This window comes from Rissa tridactyla, chromosome 5 (assembly GCF_028500815.1).
Source record: "Rissa tridactyla isolate bRisTri1 chromosome 5, bRisTri1.patW.cur.20221130, whole genome shotgun sequence".
NCBI lineage: Eukaryota > Metazoa > Chordata > Aves > Charadriiformes > Laridae > Rissa > Rissa tridactyla.
This window is the reverse complement of record NC_071470.1, coordinates 11,368,017-11,393,395: the sequence shown is the minus strand read 5'-3', so window position 1 is coordinate 11,393,395 and position 25,379 is coordinate 11,368,017. Positions and strand designations below refer to the sequence as shown.

The window sequence follows — 25,379 nt, the reverse complement described above, 5'->3', positions numbered from 1 at the left end:
AGCTGGTTGGCTTCTTGGTTTCTCAGGGCACAAGGAAGGCAAGGAAAGCCTTTCCTTTCTTGTCGTAGAATCATGGGATGGTTCGTGTTGGAAGGGACCTTGAAGATCACCTAGTTCTAACCCCCCTGCCATGGGCAGGGACACCTCCCACTAGACCAGGCTGCTCAAAGCCCCATCCAGCCTGGCCTTGAACACCTCCAGGGATGGGGCAGCCACAGCTTCTCCGGGCAACCCCTTCCAGTGCCTCACCACCCTCACAGTAAAGAATTTCTTCCTGATATCCAATCTAAATCTCCCCTCTTCCAGTTTGAAGCCATTACCCCTCATCCCATCACTACATGCCCCTGTAAAAAGTCCCTCACCATCTTTCCTGTAGCCCCTTTAGGTACAGGAAGGCCGCTATAAGGTCTCCTCGGAGCCTTCTCTTCTCCAGGCTGAACCACCCCAACTCCCTCAGCCTGTCCCCATGGCAGAGGTGCTCCAGCCCTCTGATCGTCTTCATGGCCCTCCGCTGGACCCACTCCAACAGGTCCATGTCCTTCTTGTGCTGAGGGCCCCAGAGCTGGACGCAGGACTCCCGGTGGGGTCTCACCAGGAGCAGGGGTGGTACCGGGGGAGGCCACCGCCTGACCAGTGGCTTTGCCTCTCGCCGGCGCCGTTAAACGGCCGGCACCTCCCCTACGGCCGCGGAACCCGGGGGGAAAGCGGCCATGGAGCCAGCGATGCACTCGGTAACGGCATAAACACAGATCCCCCCCGCCATCCACCACAGCGCCCCCAAGTCCCGCACGCCCCGGTCCCGCGGCTCCCCAGGGCGGGCAGCGGAAGGGGAAGCGCCGGCGTCGGGCCGCGGTGGGCGGAACGGGGCGGGCCTGCGGCGGCGCTGGGGCCGCGGCCATGCTGAGGGTGCTGGCCGCTGCCTGGGCCCTGCTGGCCGCCGCCTTCCTGGCGGCTCTCCTGCTGCTGCTATGGAGAACCGGGCGGCCCGGCGGCTCCGTCTCCGGCCTCTTCCAGGATCTCATCCGCTACGGGAAGACGAAGAGCGGCGGCGGGCAGCGCCCGGCCTGGCTGCGACTCCTCCAGGTGCCCAAGAGGTGAGGGAGGGGGCGGCGCAGAGGGCGGGCTCCGGCCGCCATTTCTGCTCCCCCTGAGGGAACGCTGCTCTGCTTCGGGTGTTGGGGAAGCGGGCAGCGGAGGGACGGCCGCCATACCGGGCCCACGTCTCCCGCATTGGAACAAAAACCCTCACCCCCTGGATCCCCGTGCTGTGCAGCGTCTGCAAAACCAGCCTTCCTGGCAAGGCTGAGGTGGGCGACCCGGGAGTACGGACTCCTGAGTGTGCAAATGTACCACGGGTTTACTGTCTCAAACCGATTCTCAGTCGTCGTCTTCCTTCAAGGATTCTTTTTAAAGTGTCTCAGCATACTATTAACAGAATGTTAACGTAACAGTCTGGACCCTGCATTGTGAACAGTCTCTAATTAAAGGCGGAAGATCCACTGTATTATCCAAACACATCTTGTAATAGGCGTTTAATAGGATAAAAGAGGGGGAAAAAACAAAAACAAACAAAAAAAATACAGCTTTCTATACATTACAGGATTTCATCATTTTTTTGATCATTCGAGATTCATGACTAGAACTCACCTCTGACTTGAATGCAGTAGTGACAGGCTCTTGCCTGGCCAGCAGCTTAACCCAATGATCTGATTGCCCCCCGTGTAACGAGCTTGTTAGCTTTCAAACCAAGTTTCATGACACAGCACGTTATTATTCATGGGAAGGTTGTAATGTAGTATTTTGGTTATCAGGCTTCTGGTTACAGAAAATATCCGGGGGGTGTTTAAGCTCTGAGGTACCCTTAGCAAAAATAAGGGCTCATTAAGGCTTTGTCTTATTTGCAGCGTACTGCAAAGTGCCACGTTCTTAAGGTAGGTTCCCATTTGAGTTCACCTTTCTCCAACAGCAATTTCCCACCACCCCGTCTTAGGGAAGATGGGGTCATGGGAAGATGACTTCTCTGACTTAGGGAAGATGGGGTCTGAAAAACGTGGCTTTTTCAGGGAATTGGTCTTGAGCTCTCAACATCTACAAAGCAATTCTGTTACTTGAGCAGTGAACCCATAACCCTGCTAACTGAAAGAACAGAGAAGATCCAGAAGGTAGCCGTTGAGGCATTTTCTGTTTCCATTCATCTGCATCTTGTTTCCAAACAAGCGCTGTATTTTCGCTAGCCTGGGATAGTCTTTAACTTTGCTGTTCCATCTTGTCAAATGTTATGATTCATTTCAGGTTGGTTTGGCAAATACTGAACATTTGTGTCCTTGAGGGATGACACAGCAGTGCTGGATCGCTCTGTAGGCCAGATATGTCCCCAGCGTAATTGGGATTGCCAAAAGCTCGCAGGGCATGTCTCTGCTAAGCTGGCAGGGCTTGGTTGTCTGCTGGTAGCAAAAAGCAATGCATGTGGAGAAAGTTTCCTAGTGAGTGATGAGACAGAAGTCTACTGAGTAACAGTAGGGAAAGAGCTTGAAACTTGGGAGGTGGAGTTTTTAATCGGTATACAAGTTCTCTTAGTCTTCGAAGCAGAAAACAGGGGAGAGGGGCTAAATTTTACTTCTGCCTTTGCAAATCAACAGAGCAAATGTTGCTGTCTCTGCTTGGTAGAAGAAGGAACTGAAGAGGAGAAGGGATCGTCTGAAGGGAATACCAACCACTAATGGGCAAGGCGCTCTGGAGTGTGCAGGAATGCTCACTACCTCTGCGGTTCTGACTTGGCCTCTCTATTGCTGTTGAGAGACACCTGAGCCTTTTTGGGAGGGGGTCACTTTATTTGGTTTCACTGAGCAAGGGTGTTGCACCCCTACACTCCCATGAAAAGAAAAGTTTGCATATTTCCAGAGAAATATAGCCTTCTCTGACTATGCAGTTATATCCTAGTTTTGTACCAATAGTTACATTTTCAAGGCAAGGCTGTTGGCATCTTCTCATGGTACATATTTCACCTCTTTTCAGGCGTTTGCAGAGATCCTGATTTTCATTCATACCCAGAAGGACTTCTAGTTTTAAAAGCAAAGGAAATACTGCATCACTTAGTTTGAGCTGGGTATTGTAGGCTGTTTAAGTCCATCCAGTTACCTGTCTTGACCATAATTGCATTTAAGTAATGCATAATGTGCTTTTATAAGTGTGTTATGGGGTTGAGGCTTACTTTGTTTTATTAAAAAAAACATGTGGTCTTGCCTTGTAATCACCCAGTGGTTCTGGTGGTCTCTCCTTTTTTTCTATATGATTGTCACAGACCCTGAATTTGCAGAGGGACAAGATATTTTAGTGCACAGCTGACTAATTACTTCTGAATGCCTTTTGCCATCTGCACTTGTCATTTGTGAACTTAACAAGTCATGTAATGCATCCACTAGAACTAAGGAAAGTGGGAGTGCTGCTGGTGCAACAACCTGGAACTGCCCAGAAAAATAATTTGGACATGCTTTCAGTGGTGTAAATTATAAAGAAAAAGTTGTGCACATCATCATTAGTTGTAAGCGTTGAGGAATACCTTTGCAATGTGTTGTTTACACTTTCTCCTCTTTAGTGCAGCTATGGTTAGTATGGTAAGCTGAGTTAGAGGTTATTCCAGGCAGCATTTTGCTGGGGGACGAAGGCATTAGGGTTATTTCTGCTTGGTATCACTGGAGTCCCGAGTTGTCTACCTATTGATGTGGGAGCCAAAAAGGAACGTACTCACTGTCAGGCAAGCATGTCCTGCAGCTACGTTTCCAACTAAGGAACGATGAGAACATTAATGAAACCCATTTTTGTTCCCACAGGTGGTTTACTCACTTTTATGTGGTTTCTGTGCTCTGGAATGGCTTTCTGCTGATCTGGCTTTTCCAAGCCGAGTTCCTCGGAGTGTCACTCCCATCGTGGATCCAGCACATGCACCATGCTCTTGGCAGAGATTCTCAGAGCGAGGACACGGGCAAGTATTCCAGCTATTATGATGTGGCCATATAAATGTTAGAAAGCTGCACTACCATCCTGTGCTGAATTTGTATTCCTCAAGTGCTACTTCATCAGCTGCTTTTAAACTAGGCTCCAAGTGACTTTCCTGGAATACCAAGTCCCTTTGTCATTATTCAAGGTAGAAATCATGCTAATTTATGGATATGATGGCTTTCAGCAGTCCTTTTAGCAGAAAGGGCTGTTAGCACCTTCCAGAATTAATCTTGCCGTGGTCAGCAGTGCCTCAGATCTACAAATATTTTTCCCAGTGCTCACTTAATTTAAAATGAGGGTAAAAATATGCTGGGGGCGGAATAGCCTTTTTGAAACATTGTCGGGGTTAAATTGTTCCTGTCTGTCTCAAAGTTGCTACTTTTTATCTGGAAGCAGATTGTGAGCGCTTCTCTGCGCTCCTGGTTCTCCTGCTGCTTTGGCTGCATAGCTGTCGAAGACTTGCAGAATGCCTCTGGACCAGCGTATTTTCCAACTGCGTCATTCATATCGTGCAGTATTGCTTTGGACTTGCTTACTATGTGGCCGTTGGCTCAACTGTGCTATGTCAAGTGCCTACTAACGTCAGGAATGGTAAGTGCCTGCTTAGTTATTACTAAAGGCATATTTTTCCTCCCATTTGTTTCCGTCGTGGGAAATGGTTCACTTGGTTTCATAGAGGGCTGCTTGTATGAGAAGTGTGTTAACTGATGAGACATAAAAATACTTACTGGCATAGTTCAAAGTAACTACATTTCGGTATTTCATATAATCAACGAGAATTACACATATACGCAGACACTGGCCCACACTTTCATGTTAACCATCACTGTTATTTCCTGAAAGACACCTCACACAGATGCTTTCAGGATCATTACCTGTCAGATTTGCATTGAGATACATATGCTTTATGGAGGACAGTAATAGGTACCAGTTCTCAAATGCCACTAGGCAACTTCCGTTCTCAAACTGGAGTTTGTTTTTTTGTTGTAAGCCTTCCTGCAAGGTGAGTCTGCAAGGCTGTCTTGGCCACCTCCTTTGTTTTCCGCTGAGATCTTGCCACTGCTCTGCCTTGCATCAGTCTCTTCTTTCCCTCGGTACTGTAATGTCTCCATTAATGCAGGAGAAATTTGAATTATATGACTTATTTCTGCCAACACATCCGCCGAGTCTCACAACTGAGCTGCTGTTCCCCTGCACAGATGAATCACGAGCTGGTTGTAGCGCTTCTACCATGACTAATTCTTATAAGGTGGTCACTACCAAGTATGTAACTTTCGTGAAGTTTTTAACCGCTTCCAACCACATCAGCTCTAGTTTAATCCAACGATTTTTTTAAAAGAACCTTCCAATCTCCTATGTCTAGATAAAGCCTTTTTCTTTCTGGACCTTTCTTCTACTTTTCACATCTTGTAGATTCTTAGAGAAGGTGTACTGGCTTGTAAATTGGAAATCATCCTTAATACAGGTAACATTTTTTTGAAGGCCTAAATGGTTCGCACCATGTGTATGTATGTGTCGCTGTATGTATGTATGTATGTGCGTATGTATCTCACTCATTGTGGAAAAGACAAACAACTGTGTATTTAGATGTTGACCTGAGCCATGACAACATCTTTAATTAGGATGATAAGAATTACAGTGTTGAATACTGAGGTCTTAATTTATCAATTATGTGTTGGTTGTGCATCATGCTGTACCTCAAGCTACTGGATTAAAAGCTAGTTATATATAATGTATATAAATATATATATATAAAATATATATTAAAATATATATAAATATATATATATATTTAGTATAGAGTGGTTAAGAGAAACGAACTACCAGCTGAGCACTTAAATGATGCAGGGTTTAAAAGCAGTTTTCAAGGGAATAGGGGCTCACTCCTAGAATTTTGTAAAACAGTAACATTTAAAAAATGTATACAGTGTTTTGGGATGATGGTTGGAAAGGTATTTCCTGGTCATATAATAATGAAATGTATTTTGTTCAGGAAAAGAGCTTTCTATGCAGATCTGCTGGTATCACTTTGTAGGAGTTATGATGTACATTTGGGCCTCTCTCCGCCAACACAGATGCCTTGTGATTCTAGCTAATCTTAGAAAAAGTAAATCAGGTAAGAAGTTTCATTTCTGCCAATGATTTACTTAGATAATTTTTTCCCGGGTGTTCCAATAGGCTTCTGTAGCTTCTAATACCTGAAAACACACGTATTTTTCAGTTCCTGTAGTGGGGTGCTTTCTGTGAGGCTTTCAGTAGATTAGACGAAGTTGTTGGAAGAGAGATTGGATGGCTGAGTGGGGAGTGTGTGTGTGTGTCTCTGTGTCTGTATATGTAGTTTTATAGAGCTTAAATGAAGGTCTAGCTTCTGTTGTCCTAAGGACAGACACATGCTAATGCTCGGGACTTGTGCCACTCCTCGAGGACCTCCCTTCTGTCTCCCTGTGGGCTAAAAATAGGTTTCCTTACTCTGTATTTGCGCAAACAGCCAGAGGTGGCGTTTTATTTCATTAAAGAGTGCAAAGCTGCCAGATCAGATGGAGGTGGATGATGATGATAACTTTAATGAGCCTATTGTTCTGTAATTGTGAGTAGAAGATAAAAGTTTGTTTCATGCACGTTTTCTCCAACTGATTTCTTTCTGTTTGTTTGCAGGAAAGGTCATAAGTCTGAGCCACAGTGTACCTGCTGGAGACTGGTTTGAGAGAGTTTCTTGCCCTCATTATTTTGCAGAACTCCTGATATATGTATCTATGGCTGTCACGTTTGGATTTCACAACGCGACGTGGTGGTGTGTAGTGATGTACGTTCTTTTTAACCAGGCACTGGCTGCTGTTTTGTGTCACGAGTTCTACCAGAAAAACTTCAGCTCCTACCCAAAGCATCGAAAAGCATTTATACCGTTTGTTTTTTAGAATATTTATTCTAAAGTGTCTTTAGTGCAAACTGGAAAATGTTTTCTATAAGGGAATAAGAGATTTACGGTTTATTAAAGCCAAGGTAAAATTGCACATTTTCTCTAATTCTAGCTTAAAAGCTCATAATTTTAATGATATTCTCATCCGTGTTACCAATTTATGTGGGGAAATGTAAGGTCTCTGTGTATCATACAAGCTAAAAAATGGTTTGCTGAAGACCTTAATTCAAACCGAAGAGATGCTAATCAGCTCTTTTCTGTTTTAGAATTATATCTTATGCGTAAAGCACTTGCTGTTGTGCAGCAAGCCAAAATACACACACATGGAAACTGTGTAGAGAAAGGAGGGTGCAGGGAATCATTTGAAATACTGTATTTCATGCCTTGTCTAGGATTTAAGCGTATTTTTTTTTCATAGTCTCTTTTCTTTGAATCACTTCAGAGGGAGGCAAATTGAGTATTGTCTTTCTGTGCTTCCCTGTTGATAATTAAAACCAACCGCTGCTTTATGACTGCAAGCGCAGAAGCGGGCAGAGAAAGCTGCGGTGGAGGAATGACTCATGCTCAGCAGCGGAGATAAACAGACACATTCTCTGCGTGCTCTTCTCTGCACCGAAGTCAGTATTCATTGATGAAAACTCCTTGTTTATCCCTAAGCTGGGAAAATCATGGAAGGTTCTCTGTCTAGAGAGACAGTGGAAGAGAGTTTGCAGGAAATTAATGTTCTTGGTTACGGTTCTGTCATCCTTACTGCAGGATATTGGAATCTCTCGTGTGTTAGAGGGGGCAGTTATGCAGGATGACCGCAACTACGGCTACACTCGTTCATAAACAGCCTGTGGGAGCGGGTGTAATGAACTGCCGAGGCAGAGAACACACGAAAACCTGTACCTGACAAGTGTTGCAAAGGAATTCCTTACTGGGGAGATGATGTCACTCAGTACAGGGTGTTTTTTGTCATAGAATCACAGAATGTTCAGGGTTGAAAGGGACCTTGAAGATCATCTAGTTCAAACCTTCCTGCCATGGGCAGGGACACCTCCCACTAGACCAGGCTGCTCAGAGCCCCATCCAGCCTGGCCTTGAACACCTCCAGGGATGGGGCAGCCACAGCTTCCCTGGGCAACCTCTTCCAGTGCCTCACCACCCTCACAGTAAAGAATTTCTTCCTGATATCTAATCTACATCTCCCCTCTTTCATTTTAAAACCATTACCCCTCATCCTATCATTCCACTCCCTGATAAAGAGTCCCTCCTCGTCTCTCCTGTAGCCCCTTTAGGTACTGGAAGGCTGCTGTAAGCTCTCCCTGGGGCTTTCTCTTCTCCAGGCTGAACAACCCTTTTTGCACTGAACCATTGAATATTTTGGTCATTTTTATGATACTGGAGTGAATGATGAGTTTGCGTGATGTAGCATATGGATGCTGCTGTTTCAGCGTGTTTTCTATTTAAATGCATATATTCTTTTATATATAAGAAGAATTTTATACACTGAGGTATATCTTATGAATTCTCTAATTAAAACGGTTCGTTACGCCTCCTATTTCTGTTTTGTGCAGTTTTTCAAAGCTGAGCTGTGTATTTGCTAGACAGGAGCTGTTACTTGGTACAATATGTGCAGGGGGGGCTGCAGCGGGTCTCCCCGGGTTTCCACGCCGGGTCTCCCCGGGGGTCGGCGTCGGGACCCGCCGGTGCCCCCGGCAGGGTGGGGCGGGGCGGGGCATCTGTCAGCGGCGGCCGTCAGCGGGCGTGCGCAGCCAATGGGTGCGGCGCAGCTCCGCCCCCTCGAGGGGGGCCCGGCCGCTTCCCCGCCCTCCCTCATCTCAGCACCGCGCTCGGCCGCCATGGCCTCGCCGCCGTTCCCGCCGCCGCTCTGGCGGGCCGCTGCGCTGCTGATGGCGGCTGCGCTGCTGCTGACGGCCCCAGCGGGGCTGAGCGCCGCTCCGGAGGAAGAGTCCGGAAGGAAGAAGGAACCGCCGCCAGCGCCGGCGGCGCAGGGAGCCGAACCGCGGGCTGAGGTGAGGTGAGGCGAGGCAGGCGGGGCTGGGCCCGGCCTGCAGGACGCTTCGCCTTTCAGAGGCCGGCGGACCCCGAAATTCCTCTCTTTTGACAGAAAAAGGGAAGGTTGCAGGGCTTTCCTTCGCTGTGGCCCTGCAGCTGTCCCCCTTTCTGCTAAAAGGGAGAATTTACGTCCGTTATGAAAAATGGACTAACGCTTTTCTTCACCAGATAAATGTTTTTGTGCCCTGCTTTCCTGCATGCTGAGGGGGCTAACCGACCTCTTCCTCAGAAGCAGATGGAAGCAGGCTTTCTGGCGACTCAGAACCCGCCAGTTTTTTTCCCTCGATATTTAAGATTAATTTCTTTGGGTTAAAACTTTTTTAACTGGTGCTCTTGGTTAGGGGATTCCAGTGCCGGGTGAGCACACTGGATGAAAAAATGATTACCATACGGCTTGATGTAGCACGTAGAGCGTGCCAGGTTTTAAAGATAAACAGCAAAAAAAATTTCCAGCACTGCTAAAGGTGCAGGAACTCTGGGAAGTCATTGCGTACCATAGAGAGCATGGAAACTTTTAAATACTAAACCCCCCAAACTTACAGCGGTTATAAAAGTGGAATGCTGGGAAGGCACCGTGTTAAAACACGTTGCAGTCTGTCTCTGCTGGTGGATGTGCTGAAACAGGCTTTCTGAGCCGTCTCTGGTCAAGCCATCTGAACATCGACTTCCTCATTGTGGGTCTCGCTCTTGACTGTACGTGTCTTTAAGTCCTGTAAAAGTAAACACTTCGGTAAGTGAGATCTGGAGTCTGCTGGTCTGGTTTGACCGCTGGCAAGTCTTTAAGCTAGTTTTCAACAAATGGAGCATGCACAAAAAAAAGAGTAAAATTTTAATGCAGCTGAGATGTAGAGATTCTGCAGGGGAAGAAGGTGATTCTGACAGTTTTTCAAAGGACTTCATATTTCTGCTAAGCTACCCTAGTCACCCAATTTGAGTTTGAAGAGTTAATTTCTGAATATTTATATCAGAAAATTGCTTGTTTGGTGAAGGTCATAAAGTAAGCAGCCAGGGGTTGGAAAGACAGCAATATTAGAGGTGAACTCAAGCAACTTTCCCCATGTTTTGTTTTAACAGTGGTTCTCATGTTCTGGTAATAGTGTGCGCAGTAAAGTACTGCTTTAATAATCAGTGCACAATCTGATCTTGCTAAGTGCCTACCTAGCAATTTGAGGTAGGTGGCAGCCAGTAACTAGTTAATGATCATTAATGCTGCGTGAGAGGTATATACTTAAAGTGTCACACTACACAGTGTGATATGACGGGAGAAATGCAAGGCTAGGTACTTCTGCGAACTAATTATTTAAGTATAATTAACTAGTGGGGTTTTCTGTTGTTTTTTTCTCCCCCTCTTACAGAAGGGATCGTCACCAGTTGCTCCAGTTCACATTGTCAACGAAGAGTCAGCTGACAAGACTAATTTGGGCTTTATTCATGCATTTGTGGCTGCTATTTCAGTCATCATCGTCTCAGAACTGGGGGATAAGACTTTCTTCATTGCAGCCATCATGGCAATGCGGTACAACCGTTTGACTGTACTAGCTGGTGCTATGCTTGCCTTGGGACTGATGACGTGTTTATCAGGTTAGCACTCTCTTCTTCTTGTTTCACCTCTTAAAATGTGCTGGGTACATATATATCAGTAAATCTTAATTGAAATTAAAATGAAGGTAGTCGATATATGCAGTTTTCCCATTTTGAGGAGAGTGTGAAGGTTTTCCTGGGGACCATGTCTCAGATTGAATATTTAGGCTTTTACCTGTAATGAGGTGTTTGCACTCCCTAGACCTCACTATGAGTTTAAGGAAGAGGCATGGGATTGGGAGCCTAAGCACCTCTTTTGATTTTTGGGCCGCTAGTTTCCTTTTTATTTTTAGCTCCTATTAAATTAGCATGCCTAAAGGGAATGTGGGAGTGACTTCTCTTTTTCCTCCTAAGGCGAAAGATTCTTAATAGATGTGAAATTTCCCTTGCCTGACTTGTATCCCTGTATGTGTAGCTGTTTGGATTTGCGCTAGGAGCTGCGTAAGTGGAAGATGACGTTCTGCTGTGATCCGTTGGGATGGGTGCTACTGACAGAGCCAAGAGCTGGGGAGGGAGTGAGGTGTCAGGTGGCACTTAAGGAACCTGTAGTCATGGGTGCTTACGTAGCAGCGATCGTAAAATGGAGCAGCCTTCAGGTATATCAGATGCAGCATAAGTTTTGTTGTAGGTGTGCTCATTTCTAGCCATGCCCATTTCAGAAATAATTGAAATAGTGTTCATTGGTTTATATATATGTTGGAGACAGACAATTAACTGGCTTCAGGCTTCTCGGCAATTGTTTCTATGAATGGTTTTTGGATGTGTAGCTATTGCTATATATATATATTGTTGCAATTATTATTGCAGTCTTGGAGCGGTTTCCATTTGCACTGTGTGTAATGATAGCATTGTATGAGTTTCTTCAATTACTCACTTAATATTACAGTCTTTGATGGTTCTTCCACTTCTGCACTCCTTGCTTCATTTAATGTTATTTAGTACCGCAGGTGATGAATTATTCTGTAAATCTTGCAACCTCTTTTCTCCTGCCCATTATGGCTTTCACATTTTCTGTATTAAGTCTTTCTTGCTGCTTTTCTATGACAGCTTTCTTTTCTGCTTTATCCCCCAGTTAGAGGTTCTCACCTATTTCTTCCTTTTCTAGAAAGGAGCCCTTTTTTTTTTTTTTTTTTTTCCTTTTTTCTTCTTACCTCTCTCCACTGCCCCTTGTTTTACACAAGCTGTGTCTGCAAATTCCTGGGGTTTTTGCCCACCTTGATTTCATGAAAACATGCTCACTTAAACTCACTGGCTCCAAATGATCATTACTTGGGATTTTTTTTTTTCAAGCTGTGCTTAGAGACAGCTCTACCCTTATGACAAAATAAGCTGCCTTATCATTCTGATTATTCCATTGTTTCTATCGTTGTATACACAAGTAATGCTAAAAAAAAAACCAAAAAACCTTTTAATATAGTTTCTGGCATTGCTTTACTTCAATATTTTCAGTCTTTAAAAAGAAGTTTAGTTTAACTCCTTTTTTATTTAGCTATGCAAGTAATACTGTTATTCATATATGTACATGCCGTGTTTTCTGGTAGTACAGCCTGACTAATTTTGGTCTCCTAGTCTCACTTTTGGTAGCAGCAGTGTGGATTAATTTCCAGATTATGTAGTAACTTCTGAGTGCCTTTTTCAAGTGAGAAAGCGTGTGCAAGAAAATACACACGGTAATATGCTTCCTTTTAGCTAATGGCACATAGAGTAAACCAACAGAAACAGTTGTGAGCACATGGTCCGAGCAGCCTTGGATGTTAGGTGTGGAGTTCTAATTTCGTGTCATTTATACAGGCCTTTTTTGTCCAAAAATGTTAACTAGTCTTACTTTGTGAAGTAGCAAGTACTTTGTCCTGGATACATACTTCTTCTTTGAGAAGTAGTTTTGGCTTCGTTTGATTGCCTTCAATACCCGTAAAAGTAGATGCACCGTGGAGGTAGCTTTTTGGGTTTTGAGTGGGATCAATGCTTTTAAACTAAAGGAAGATCAAAGCTGGACACATTGATTGTGGGGAGTGTGGGAGGGAAGGGAATAGTAACGTGCAGGTATTTGCACTTGGCAAAAGAAGACAGACATGGATTCGTACAGCTGGATGATTTGTGGGTATGTCTAGTAGATTTACCTTGTAGAAAATCTTATCCTAACTTTATCTGATAAATAAAATTTCTGGTAAGAGATGCTATCCAACATGTAGTCATATATAAACATGGAATTAACCTTACGTGATTACAGATGATAGTTTCGTGGCATGCTTGGAGAAAGGCAGGAGTTGCATAGTCCTCGATGGGAAAGATAATGTTGCTTGGACTGGCCACTGGGAATAGCAGCACATCAACTTTGCCTGGCATGCCTTGTCTGCGTGTTAATGGACCTCAGTGTCTGATATGACTAGTAATGGTTGGAGGTTCTAGAGTGTCCTGCCAAAAAGAATTAAAAAATTATACAGAACTAATAAAAGATGCAATATTTGTTGGTGGATATTTGAATAGCAGACTGCTAGCGAACATTTCTTAGATGTAGGAAAAACAATTATGATCCTCATGCTTATTTTTTTAAATGATGCATTTGTTTTCCTTTCAGTTTTGTTTGGCTATGCCACCACAGTTATTCCTCGTGTGTACACATACTATGTGTCAACGGCACTGTTTGCCATTTTCGGCATCCGAATGCTTCGGGAAGGCTTGAAAATGAGTCCGGATGAGGGTCAGGAAGAGCTGGAGGAAGTTCAAGCAGAAATTAAAAAAAAAGACGAGGAAGTAAGCCCTAAACTTTCTGTGAATTATGGCTGATGAAATAGTTAGAGCCGTGAAGCTGCAGAAGGGCACTGCCATGTTTGGGGTGTTCAGCTGTGTCTGATTAATAATCTGACACAGAAAATGTGTGGTAAATGTGGCAGAAGTGGCCCCTGGAGGCTGTTTCAACAGGTTATTCCAGTTCTGTGTCAAGCCTGGCTTCTCAGGAAAAAAGGGACTTTCTCCATACAGTCCTTTTGTTTGTTTGTTTTTTTAATGCATTACTAGCAGAGAGGACATCAGCAGTGTACTCTCATCTCTACTTTTTATTTCTTTGTGTGTATGCTGAGGTTCATAGTGTTGCCGCAAAGGTCTTTGTTATAGCTTTAAATATACTGGTCCATTTCCACGAAATAGTGTGGAGTACTAATCTTATTTATTTAATTTTTTTTTAAATTAATTTTATCAAATCCTAATTTGAGAGCCACCGCTTGGGAAGAGGGGGATCCCCTCCCAAATAGGAGGAAACCAGTGGTTAGAAAGCAGGTGTTGTTCCTACTGAAGTTGCTGCCTATGTGCAAGCAGCACAAGGTGGACAATAACTGGAGGTTAGAGGTGATTACAAGTATATATACGTGTGTTTGTGTACACACACGTATGTGTGTGCATATATGTGGCTAGTTTTTTTAAGTGGTGTCTAGTATAAATATTATATTGATAATGCAGCAGTCAGTGGCTAACAACATTCCAGATACTAAATGGCTAGCTTTACTGTTTAAGTATTTCATTTGGGTTGTTTAGATGATGTTTCTAATCTTACGGTTGGGTGGGGTTTTTTTCTCCTTTGTCTTCCACAGCTTCAGAGAACTAAACTGTTAAATGGGCCAGGAGATGTGGAATCAGGGCCGGGAACCACAATACCTCAGAAGAAGTGGCTACATTTTATTTCTCCAATCTTTGTGCAAGCTTTTACTTTGACATTTTTAGCAGAATGGGGTGATCGTTCCCAATTAACAACCATAGTCTTGGCCGCCAGAGAGGTGAGTGTTGCAGAATGTCCGCTGTTTTTTTGCCCTCTTTGGGTTGCCCGCAGAGAACCAGGAGAGACAAAATACTCTTGCAGGAGGTACCAGATTCACCCTTGCTGTGCCTTAGCATTACAGCTGTGGCGAGACCTAAAAATAAAGGCACTGAAGCTCCGTGTATTATTAAAGCTATTGTAACATGATGGGGACTGCAGAGGCATTTCTGGAAATAGTTGTTTTATATCACGCAGCTGAATACAGTTGTTCTTGTTACAGTGTTGAGAGATGTTACAGAACCTCTTTTTTTTTTTTTTTGATCTGTGCAGCCATACAGTTTTAACACAGTAGCTTTAAAAAGAGACTTTCATTACAGGGAACTTAAAGCTGTTAAAAAGACAACTTTTAAAAAATCTAAGTGAATACAGTACAGTGTATAAAACTAAAATAAACTCTAAACTGCTGTGCAGTAAGTAATACTGTAAATGAAATTATATTCAACATAATGATTGGAATGTATATAACTGTATTATATTTAAACGAAATTTAAGGCTTATACTCAGCCTTTTAATAAACGTAAGTAGCTTGCCTGTGTTCTTTCATGCATTGAGATAATTTACATTTTTTCCCTAGGCCTTCTTTCAGTGCACTTTCAGACCTTCCCTGGGGATAAATCAGGGCTGTGTATGAAGGAGGCTATAATCTGTAGGAACCTCTTTCTCTGTTACAGTTCAGGGAAGGTGCTTAGAGCTAAGGAGGCAGGGAACAGCAGGACGAGAGGATGATCTCATCCTTCAGACAGGTACATGCCATCTTGGAAAACACAGAATCATTATACTGCCTCTTCATAAGTTTTTATATGGTGCTAGGCAAGTTCCTTAAGCCCATCTTTTCACAGGTGGTGGTTGACTTCTGGTTTGCATTTTCTGAGTGTCCCATTAGGAAGTGTTCACGAGACTGTGCCATCCCATCTGTGAAGTGCTGAGCATTGCAACTAAAGCCTGTGGGATGTTATGCCTTTAGCATATGAAGTGTTTGTATAAATGCTACAAAAACAAATGCTGCAAAAAATGAATTGAAGATATCTTGATCTTGTCTTTCAAAATCAGTGAATGATTATGATCTGGATCTTTATTCATTTTATCTGTGGGATTCTTTTTACCTCTTTGTTTCATAATATATTCAGATAAGTCCTTGTTTGTGAAGTACTAAGTTATGTAGCAGAAGTACTACAGAAGTGCTTATGAGGAATGAAATTTTGTTTATTCAGAGACCTAAGTAGTGTGGCGAGTCAGCTGGGACCCTACATTCTTCACTGAAAAGAAAACAAAAGCCTACTGCTCATTAAGTGAGCAGTGTCCATCCTGTCACAGCAAACATACAGGGCTCCTTTGGAGGAAAAAAAAAAGGGTGATAATTTGGCTGTCTCAGTGCATACACCAGGGGAATGAGTTAAGTCTGTCTTCATGAATCTAGTCCTGATAGCAGTCCTTAAGAATTTGATTTTACACCTCAGTAGCTTACTGTGTAAGAATTGTTCATCTGTTTAAGGAAACAGAAAAGGAAACTCCATAATGTCCCACTAGACTGGCTTTGCCTCGGCTGCTGTGTCTGAGCATTTCTGCTCCCAGAGACGCTGCACCGAGGGAAGCCGTCCTAACTTGTTACCTTCCAGGGACAGCTCTAGGGAATGGGGTGGGGGGTGAGATCCACCCCCTGCCAGCAGGGGCTATACAGGTAACTGCTGACCGCAGAGAAATGGGGATTTCCACGAACTTTGGGTCCTGATCCTGGAGGCAAGTGTGTTCTGCTGGCACAGCCCTGCTTCCAACCTGCGCTTCTTGGGGGTTTCCTACCTGTCCTCTGCTTGGTACTCGCCACTGTTTCGCACCGGCGTGTGGTTTTGGTTCTTTTGGCCAGTCAGTGATGTCTTTTCTTCTTACCATATAATTTCTTAGACAGTTTTGCTGTTTGCCTGTTAGGAATTCACGCATTCCTCACGTGACGGCGGCAGCTTTTTTTTCCTGTCAGAGCTAAAAGCCTTACAGAGATGTGCAGGGGATTCAACTGCACTTTCTCTCATTCATCTTTGTACAACAGAAAGTTACACTCCTACCTTGCCTTCGTTATTGGTCATTAAAATATTGTTTTCTGTTTCCAATGCTGAAGTCTTCCATTTTATGAGGTGCCCTTAACTGTGTAATTTTTAAGTATATCTGAGAAACCTCTTTACGTAGAAGAGTTGCTCACATATTGAGTAGCTGCTTGTTATGCAGTGATGTGAAGGCTGTTGTTGAAAATAAACTTTGAAAACAATCTGTTATCCTCTGAGCTTAAATTCTTTCACACTTCCCTCTTTGGATGATTGGGGAGGCAGAGTGTAGAGCACAAACTGTGTAGCTGGACAAAGGAATCACAATGTTTTAGCTGCCGAAGGCTTTCATTTGCAGTTCATGGATTTATTTTTCTGTTTATAGTTAGGTTGGTGTTCTTCCAGCTGATGCATATTGTGTTTCACAACAGCTGCCACCTTCCCTCTAGAGGTTGCTTAATTGTTTAAGTACAGAAGAGCAATTTCTGGGTCTATATTTAACAACTTGAAGATGCTTCTTGGTTGAAACATGCCATATGCTCCTATATTAGTCAGGTTTTGATTAAGTCTGTCTCGCTAGCTGATGTACATGGTTTCTGGTCTTTAAGGCAGTGATGGATAGCAGAGCAAACACCAGAGAGTATCTTCCAAGGAATTAAGGCATTGCTCTTTCATGGCAGGAGGTTGTCGTTGCACTAGTGGCTTTTTCAGCTGTGCTGATGTTTCCTTTCTGTGTTTTTTCCTCAGGACCCCTATGGTGTGGCAGTAGGAGGAACAGTGGGACATTGCCTGTGCACTGGTTTAGCAGTTATTGGAGGGAGAATGATAGCACAAAAAATTTCTGTTAGGACTGGTAAGTGAAAACTCCAACCAAAAAAAATATGCTGGTAGTGTTTGTGGTGTAAATGACTACGTGCTTGAGAACAGTCTTTCTCAAAACTTTTGTAAAACCCCAAAACTATTTTTTTTGAGTCTGTGTTTTCTGTCCCAGCTCCCCTCGTGGGGGGGTGACCCTGCGCTCGTTCCGTGGGCTGGTGCTTCTGAGAGGTCTGGCCTTAATTGAACTTAACAGTTTACTGGCTCTGATTTAAGGAGTCAAAATGGGTATCATAGCTCCAGGTTTAAGGACGGACACAGGTGAAGCATGTTTTGCTTCACTGTTAGCTAGCTTGTAGGACACCAGATGAAGGAAATACAGTATTTTGAATAGTCGGTACATATTGTTTGACAATAATAGAAATTCTGTCACAATTCTGAGTGCAGACCTTCAGTTGAGCAAGAGAAGTGCCAAGTACAAGTTATGCCAGCCTTATAAAAGCTTTAAAAGCTACTCTGTATGTGGCTTTTTTTTTTTATCATACTTGTTATCTGTAACAGGAAGGACCGGTAAGGTTAGTTACAGTGGGTTGTTTGTTTTTCCTCAGGTTAGGTTGTAGCTTGCTTCAACTGTCCATCCTGTGATGTAGTGAGGTTTCTCACTCCCTGGAAGGATTCTGTGAAGCTGCTTCACGCTGTGAAGTGTTCATTCGGAATATTTCTTCCGTAGTTACAGAGGTTGTAGAAAAACCAACTTCACTGCAAAAAGTGAAACCTGCATTTGGTTTTGTTTGTTTGCCGAGGAAATTGATGACGAGGTGCTAATCTAACAATGATTTCATATGCTCCTAATTAGCTCAACGTGGATCTTTGGCCACAGGAATGCCCTAATTAGATTAGACCAAAGATCTGTCAAACTCGTTAGCTTGTTTAAAGAAGAGTAGGAGAATGGTCCAAATACAGTGGTGCGTTCCCAGAATGCTGTCCCAGCCTCCAGCAGATCGTGGCCATTGCAAGCAGTTAATGCTTTTGATACTGTCTCTCTCAATATAGTTACCTAAACTGTGCAAAATATGCTAATTAATATGTCACTCTTCACTGATGGCTTGCTCCAGCATGAGAATATTGTATCTTCTTTTCCCCTGTACAGTCAAATATTCAACAGCAGGCGTCAACTTCAGTTTTATACTAGCTAAATAGTAAAACAAAGCGTCCTTCTAAGGACTGGAATATATTCTCGTAGATGCAGTTAGTGGAATGGCATATGGGCTTCCTGACATGGAGCTAGAAACAACGTCCGCTGTTTGCAGCATAAATTTTAAAGTAAGATTATTTGTGAAACTGACATTTAAAAAAAATTGAAATGTGTAATTTGTCATGGAAGACATTTAACTTTCAGCATCTAATTTCTTTTTGGTTTGTTTTTTCTTTTCAGTGACAATCATAGGAGGCATTGTCTTCTTAGCATTTGCATTTTCTGCACTATTTATAAGTCCAGACTCTGGTTTTTAAGATTTTTCATCACTGCAGAAGAACAAGGATTGGAAGCACCAAGCAGCTGTCCTTGTGCATTTTTGTATATAATGTACAGAATTATAGTTAAACAAGCACTGAAGATGAGACACTGAACTTTTTATAGCGAGTGATTCATGGGACTGACACATTTGTGGACAGCTTCTGCAGTGGAGATCTGCTTATTGTTTGGTTTGTTTACTCTGTGGTGCCTGCTCCTGTGGTGGGATTTGCCTGGTTTTCTTGTTTGCCAGACCTGGCTCAGCTGAGTTTTGAGGATCTGCTCTCACGAGTATCCTCTTTTCTTCCTCTGTTACACATGGCCACCTTTCTTCTTTCTTCAAGAGCCGATTCTCAAGGCTTCTCAAAGCAGATGGTGTCTTGTTCCATGTTGCTCAACAGACGGCGTTAAGGAGAAAACTGCTGGCTCCCACCTCCGAGGACACCGGTTCCAGGTTGCGCCCGAGGCTGGATAATCGAAGCAACAAGAAACCTGGGAGCAGTTCCTATAGCGTTGAGTGGCTGAGCCACTGACAGAGAGTTTTATATGCTTAATTTAGAGGGAAAAGTTCTTAATCAGGGATTTTTATCAGGAAACTGATGTGTGGTGATTAACAACCTACCATGTTCAATATGCAATCTGTCTGGAGCTAGTATTCTTTGACTTTTTTTTTTTTAAATTTGAAATATTAAAGTATACGAAAAGTAATAAAATGGTCCAGCTTAACAATATTTCATTCCCAGAACTGAACAATAATGGAATTAGATTTAGATGTGTTCCTGTTTTTCTTTAGGAATAGAAATGTAATCTGGAAGAGTATTAATAAAACATGGTGTCTCCATTTGAGGTTTTTTTCAGTATTGTTTTTGATGGTTCCCGTAATTCCTGCCACAGAGGTGATTGTGTAGTTAAGGTGAGGGAAGTTTTATTAGATTTATTGTGGAGACCATAAATGCCAGCGTTACGAAGACTTTGAAAATGTTGACTGCTGAAGATGCGTGGGTTGCAGAAGTGCGTGCTTTGCTCTGCTCTGCAGTGACGATTTGGATTCTGAGCTAATGGCTTAAATAACCCCCTAAGATCTACTCAGTCGCTCAGTCTTGTAAAATAGAAGATACGGTTTCTAATATTATTAATTTGCCTTGAAGCCGGAGTAATACAGAGTGCTACAAATTTGACAGTTCCATTTGTAGCTCACAAACAGAGCAGTTGCTAATCCTTCTCTTAGGTTTCTCCGCCCGGAAAACCCACATTTCTCAAGCTCTAAAAGGGCAGCAGCGCAGCGCCTGTCACGCACGGTGGTGTGGGAACAGGCTGCGTTTTTTCAAGCTCCGGGTCTAAACGTCCACATCTTGGCCTGAAGGAAGGCCGCTGCTGGCAGCGCCATCGCTAATGACAGGGTGAGGCACTGCGTTGCTTTGGTGCTGTGGTTTTGGGGTGGGATTTTTTGTTGTTTTGGTATTTGTGTGGGGTTTTTGTTTGTTTGGTTTTTTTTTTTCTTTTGATCCAAACATTGTCAAAACCTGCAGCCTCTCCTTTCCCACAGCCTGGAGACACACACTCTGTCCGTGGTGTGTCGCAGCCCCTGCGCAGAGGGGATTTGTAGCAGAGGTTGTGTCAAAACAGGGCAGGAACAGGGAAAAGCCCAAACTTTTAACTGTTTTCTGGGCAGCCGCTGCTTGTATTAATCAGAAGTGGTGCAGCCGCACTACAGCGCGTTCATACAGATGCGGCCTGGGTGAAGTCGCTGTGGTGCCACAGTTCATCCCGCTGAAAATTCTTTCTCAAAGTCCAAAAAGCCAAACCAGTCGTTCATATTCTAATGTAGAAGCTTTCCAAACTTTGCATGTGCTGCTTAAAGCTGGTTTGATACGAAAACAGCTAGGATCACCAGAGAGATGAAGTTACTTAGCGTGTGGTTTGTAGAGGTAAATGTGAAGTTGCAGAACAAATCTCTGCATCTTCCACACTTATATTTTACTATTCCAAACTTATACACGATGCAAAGTACTGCTTTTGGCCAGTCGCAGCAATGTATTTGGCTGGTAGGACTTAGTTCAGATAGTGGTCTTCCTTTCTTTTTAAAAAAAAAAAAAAAAAAAAAAGGCACAAACATTGACTTATCCTTGGAAATCTATTCCAAAATTAGATAGCTCATGAAATTTTAGTAAAAGCTTTGAGGAGGTGCTTTAGGAGCTGCTACTAATTACACTGATTAAATGTTGTCAAGGGCCTGTTGGAATTTCTCACAATGTAAAGAATCTTGTTAGAGCGTAACTGAAGCCCCTCGAGGGTGATGGTGGCCACCACTGGGGTATTTTTAGCAGCGTGGTGCCCGCCGTGATGTATCTTGCACAGCTGGTGTCCTTCCCCAGCCTCCAAAAGCGCTCGTGCCCAGCCAACTGTGCGTTTCAGCAGCTTTCATCATAATTCCTTCTTCTGTTTCTAGGGCGCTGCCATTGGGGAGGTGTGTGGCACCGTCCTCTCTTGAAATACCTGGATACTTGAGGTATGGCTAATATCTTAGGGACTCTGTGTGTGCACATACGTGTTCTTTACAGATATATATGTAACAGTGGCTTACCCTTGAAGGGTGAGTTTGCATCAAAAGCTTCCACATTTTGTTAAAGCCTTTCCTTTCCCCGTGCTCCTTAGAGCAGTGGGTCTTTGTTGAAGAGGTGGGTGTGGTCGTGGTGAGATGAACTTAAGTCTGGTGAGATGAAGCTAAAACCCCTTCTGGGAGAGCCTGTGAGCTGGGCCACCGGCCCCGGGGCTGAAACTCCCTGGAGATGTTGAAGGCAGAAGGTGAGAAGATCTGACTTGTGGTGCCCTCTGAATTCAGAGGAGCTGAAAGCTCGTGTTGTGACACTTGAGGTGCTGATGGACGTGAGCAATAATTCATTCCCTGCCCCTCCTTTCCCCACCCTCTGCCCAAAGTGGAAGTTACTGATCTCTTCATGAAAGAAACTCTTGTCCCTCTACTTCTCCTTACGCCAAGAGATAAAGCAGGAACCATGGGGCATGTCTGTCTGATGGAAGGAGCCGTGCAGTTCACTAGGCTCACGGGGCGTTTGGGAATGGATTGTGTTGTCTTTTCAGCAGCCCACTGTAGCACTGGCCTCCTCACCGCTGAGGTACTGTCCTGACGAGGTATTTACCAAGTCCCAGCAGCATTAAGCCTGCACGTTGAAGCACCAAGGCTGAGCAGAATCTGGAATTGCCTAGGTTGGAAGAGACCTTTAAGATTATCAAGTCCAACCATGGACCCAGCACTGCCAAGTTCACCACCAAACCACGTCCCTCAGCACCACGTCTGCCTGTGTTCTACACACCTCCAGGGATGGCGATTCCACCACTTCCCTGGGCAGCCTGTTCCAATGTTTGATAGCCCTTTCATTGAAGAAATTTTTCCTAATATCCAATCTAAACCTCCTCTGGTGCAATTTGAGGCCATTTGCGGTGAGGGTGGCAGAGCACTGGCCCAGGCTGCCCAGGGAGGTTGTGGAGTCCCCTACTCTGGAGACTTTCAAGACCCGCCTGGATGCAGTCCTGAGGGATGTGCTCTAGGCAGTGCTGCTCTAGCAGGGGAGTTGGACTAGATGATCTCTAGAGGTCCCTTCCAACTCTGAAGATTCTGTGATTCCCTCTTGTCCCATCGCCTGTCACTTGGGAGACGTAATGAGCCTCAGCCCAGTGATCCAGCCTGTCCAGATCCCTCTGTAGCGGCTTCCCACCCTCAAGCAGGTCGACACTCCCACCCAGTGTGGTGCCATCTGCAAACTTACTGAGGGTGCACTTGATGCCCTCGTCCAGGTCATTGATAAAGATGTTAAGCAGAACAGGCCCCAATACCGAGCCCTGGGCAACACCACTTGTGACCAGCCGCCAACTGGGTTTCACTCCATTCACCACCACTCCCTGGGCCCGGCCTCCAGCCAGTTTTTAACCAGCGAAGGGTACACACGTCCAAGGCATGGGCAGCCATTTCTCCAGGAGAATGCTGTGGGAAACGGGGGCGGGAGAGATGTGGTGATCAGACGCCCAAGCTGTGTAATTGCAGCCAGGCCTTCGGGGAGGGCGGTTGGGTGCTTTTGGCCACATCAGGTCGCTCACGTGGAAGAGACATGACCATGTGTCGAGTTCAGTCCTGCTGTGGCAGCGATTGAGCTGCTCGCGGGTGCGTTGGGGGGAGCGTTTGCAGGGCTGGGAACTGCAAAATCTCAAAGACAAGAGAGCCAGCCTGATGTGTGTCCTGGGTATAATATATATATATAAAAAATATATAAAACCTGGTGTGTTCCACGTGGTTTTATAAATGCTTCTGTCCCGGGTCATCACGTGTAGCCACCTCCTAGGTGGTGGTACTTGTAGGGCAGGAGCTGGTTGGTGCATTAGCCAGCCAAGGCCTGGCTTTTCAGGGAGAAAATATAGAAAAGGTTTAAATAATAGCGCTCTTTCCCTTTTAAACGGAAGTAAGTTTGGGGGTTGCCTTGCATTTTAGGGCTGGAGCACCTCTGCTGTGAGGACAGGCTGAAAGAGTTGGGGTTGTTCAGCCTGGAGAAGAGAAGGCTCTGGGGAGACCTGATAGCCCCTTCCAGTACCTAAAGGGGCTACAGGAGAGATGGGGAGGGACTCTTGATCAGGGAGTGGAGCGATAGGACGAGGGGTAACGGTTTTAAACTGAAAGAAGGGAGATTTAGATTAGATATCAGGAAGAAATTCTTTACTGTGAGGGTGGTGAGACACAGGAACAGGTTGCCCCGGGAAGTTGTGGCTGCCCCATCCCTGGAGGTGTTCAAGGCCAGGCTGGATGGGGCTTTGAGCAGCCAGGTCTGGTGGGAGGTGTCCCTGCCCATGGCAGGGGGGTTGGAACTAGATGATCTTTAAGGTCCCTTCCAACCCAAACCATTCTGTGGTTCTATCTGAAAGAAGCCCTTCAGGTGACCAGCCGAAGTGTTTAATTGCCGCAGTCCCGTGCAATTTCTTGCCCTGTTGTAGCTGGAGAATGTGAAATGAAGTTGAGTGTTCAAGCGTTGAAGGGACGCCCTGCAAATCGCTGCAGCTACAAAGTGGGAAATAATAAATAGGCAACTGCCCAGCACAGGTTTCTCATCCGTCCCGCAGCTCTTCCCGCTGGGGACCTGCTGCCAGAGGGACCTCAAAGTAGCATCTAAAGTGGGATGAGCATCTGTCTGCGTGTGCACACAGGGCTCTGAAAGGGCATCGCTACCTGCAACTGCTCATTTCCCGGCAGCAGAGACACAATGGAGACGATGACGGGTCACTTCTACCAGGATGAAAAAAAAAAATAATCTCACATCAACCGAGATGTTTAAAACAAGGAAAAGCTTGTGCTTGTTCCCTTGGAAGGTGCCTGTTCCCAAGCCGTGGGTAAAGCCCGTCGCGTTACACCGTACGTGGCAAAGTGCAATCAAGCAGCAACGATGAAGGCAAACGTATGATTTTTCGTCCTGCCGGGACAAAGTTTTTCAAAGGAAACCTGTTGAACCAAAGGGCAGGTCCGGCTCACAGGCAGCTCCTGGGGCAGAGCCGCCAGGTACCGGCAAGGGGCTTGGCCTTGCTCCTTCGAGACAGGCGAGTTGGATACCGAGTCTGGAAAGGTGACGGTGACGGAGCCGGAGCTCTGCACACAGGAGCCATTTCACGGCACGAGTCTGGAAAGGGGCTGAGTCTCCTACATGTCCCTCCCGGATTTTGTATATTAAAAAAAAAATATATAAATCTCAGCTCTTGAGTGAAGAGGACGGGGCAGTTTCATCCCGACGTAACCCCAGTTATCCTTCATTTCCAGAGATGGGGAGATAATGATGGGACGGCACGTGCTGTACTGATGTGGCATTTTTCCACAGCCGACCTCGTACGGCCCCAGAAGGCGGCACCGGGGCGAGTCACAGCTCCGGGCCGTCGGGACAGGTTCCATTTAACCCCTGACATTTTCCGCCCGTATGATGCGTCTGTCTTCTGGAGGATTTCAAGCTACTTCCCAAGTGAAAACGCAGGTGCCGAAGGGGTGCGACAGCGATAGAGACCGCGTGCTCCAAGGAATGCCACTAAGACCAGGGAAATTCTTGTTCCTTATTATATTTTACCCTCCGACAGCTGAAATTTTCTGGAATTTCTCTCACTAAATGCCCGAGACTCAGACGCGCAGGTAACCTTTGGATTGCTAATCTTTACAAGTCCTTAAGAGCAGCATTCTCATATAAAGCCCGTTTTTTTTTTTTTGTTTGTTTGTTTCTGACTTTGCGCGGCAGCAAAACGTCCCTGGAACGGCGTTGCTTCAGGTGCGGCAGCAAGGTGCAATTCCGGCTCTTCTCCTTGATAAGCTTATGGAAAAATATATTGATATTTCCAAAGTTCAGTTTTAAGAAAACTGATAAATCTTGCTCGCTTCCGCGCTATCGGTCTTATCGCGGGTGGGTGTTGACGGCTCTTAGCCACAACCGGAGCACTTCTCTGGCTAATGTCGGTTTGGCCCCCGGGGCAGGGGGGGTTTATGGCACCTGGAAGCGGTACAAAGCTCGCACAAGGATTATTTAATTCCCCGAGGCAAAAGCTCAGTATCTCCACAGGGCGGTACTACAGACAGCCCGGGATTACAGGAAGAACTGCAGAAAGAATAGCTAA

At 44.9% G+C, this 25,379-nt stretch overlaps 2 protein-coding genes across 2 annotated transcripts; both read left to right on the top strand.

Moving 5' to 3' along the window:
* The first annotated feature begins 870 nt into the window (after window positions 1–870).
* Window positions 871–8,459, top strand: SRD5A3 (steroid 5 alpha-reductase 3). Its single transcript, XM_054203050.1, has 5 exons — window positions 871–1,094; window positions 3,831–3,982; window positions 4,396–4,590; window positions 5,993–6,115; window positions 6,655–8,459. The coding sequence occupies exons 1-5, from the start codon at window positions 898–900 to the stop codon at window positions 6,912–6,914; spliced, it is 927 nt and encodes a 308-aa protein (XP_054059025.1). The 5' UTR covers window positions 871–897; the 3' UTR covers window positions 6,915–8,459.
* Window positions 8,460–8,721: 262 nt separating this feature from the next.
* On the top strand, window positions 8,722–19,572 carry TMEM165 (transmembrane protein 165). Its single transcript, XM_054203048.1, has 6 exons — window positions 8,722–8,934; window positions 10,333–10,558; window positions 13,137–13,312; window positions 14,146–14,328; window positions 17,150–17,255; window positions 18,654–19,572. The coding sequence occupies exons 1-6, from the start codon at window positions 8,761–8,763 to the stop codon at window positions 18,728–18,730; spliced, it is 942 nt and encodes a 313-aa protein (XP_054059023.1). The 5' UTR covers window positions 8,722–8,760; the 3' UTR covers window positions 18,731–19,572.
* Window positions 19,573–25,379: the final 5,807 nt, after the last annotated feature.

Bases quoted from the DNA above. Each gene is read 5' to 3' on its own strand.
- SRD5A3 (XM_054203050.1), top strand. From the start codon at position 898: ATGCTGAGGGTGCTGGCCGCTGCCTGGGCCCTGCTGGCCGCCGCCTTC. The intron at 4,591-5,992 runs GTAAGTGCCTGC...TATTTTGTTCAG, and splicing joins GCCTACTAACGTCAGGAATG to GAAAAGAGCTTTCTATGCAG. The intron at 6,116-6,654 runs GTAAGAAGTTTC...GTTTGTTTGCAG, and splicing joins TCTTAGAAAAAGTAAATCAG to GAAAGGTCATAAGTCTGAGC.
- TMEM165 (XM_054203048.1), top strand. From the start codon at position 8,761: ATGGCCTCGCCGCCGTTCCCGCCGCCGCTCTGGCGGGCCGCTGCGCTG. The intron at 8,935-10,332 runs GTGAGGTGAGGC...CCCCTCTTACAG, and splicing joins GAGCCGAACCGCGGGCTGAG to AAGGGATCGTCACCAGTTGC. The intron at 17,256-18,653 runs GTAAGTGAAAAC...TTTTCTTTTCAG, and splicing joins AAAAATTTCTGTTAGGACTG to TGACAATCATAGGAGGCATT.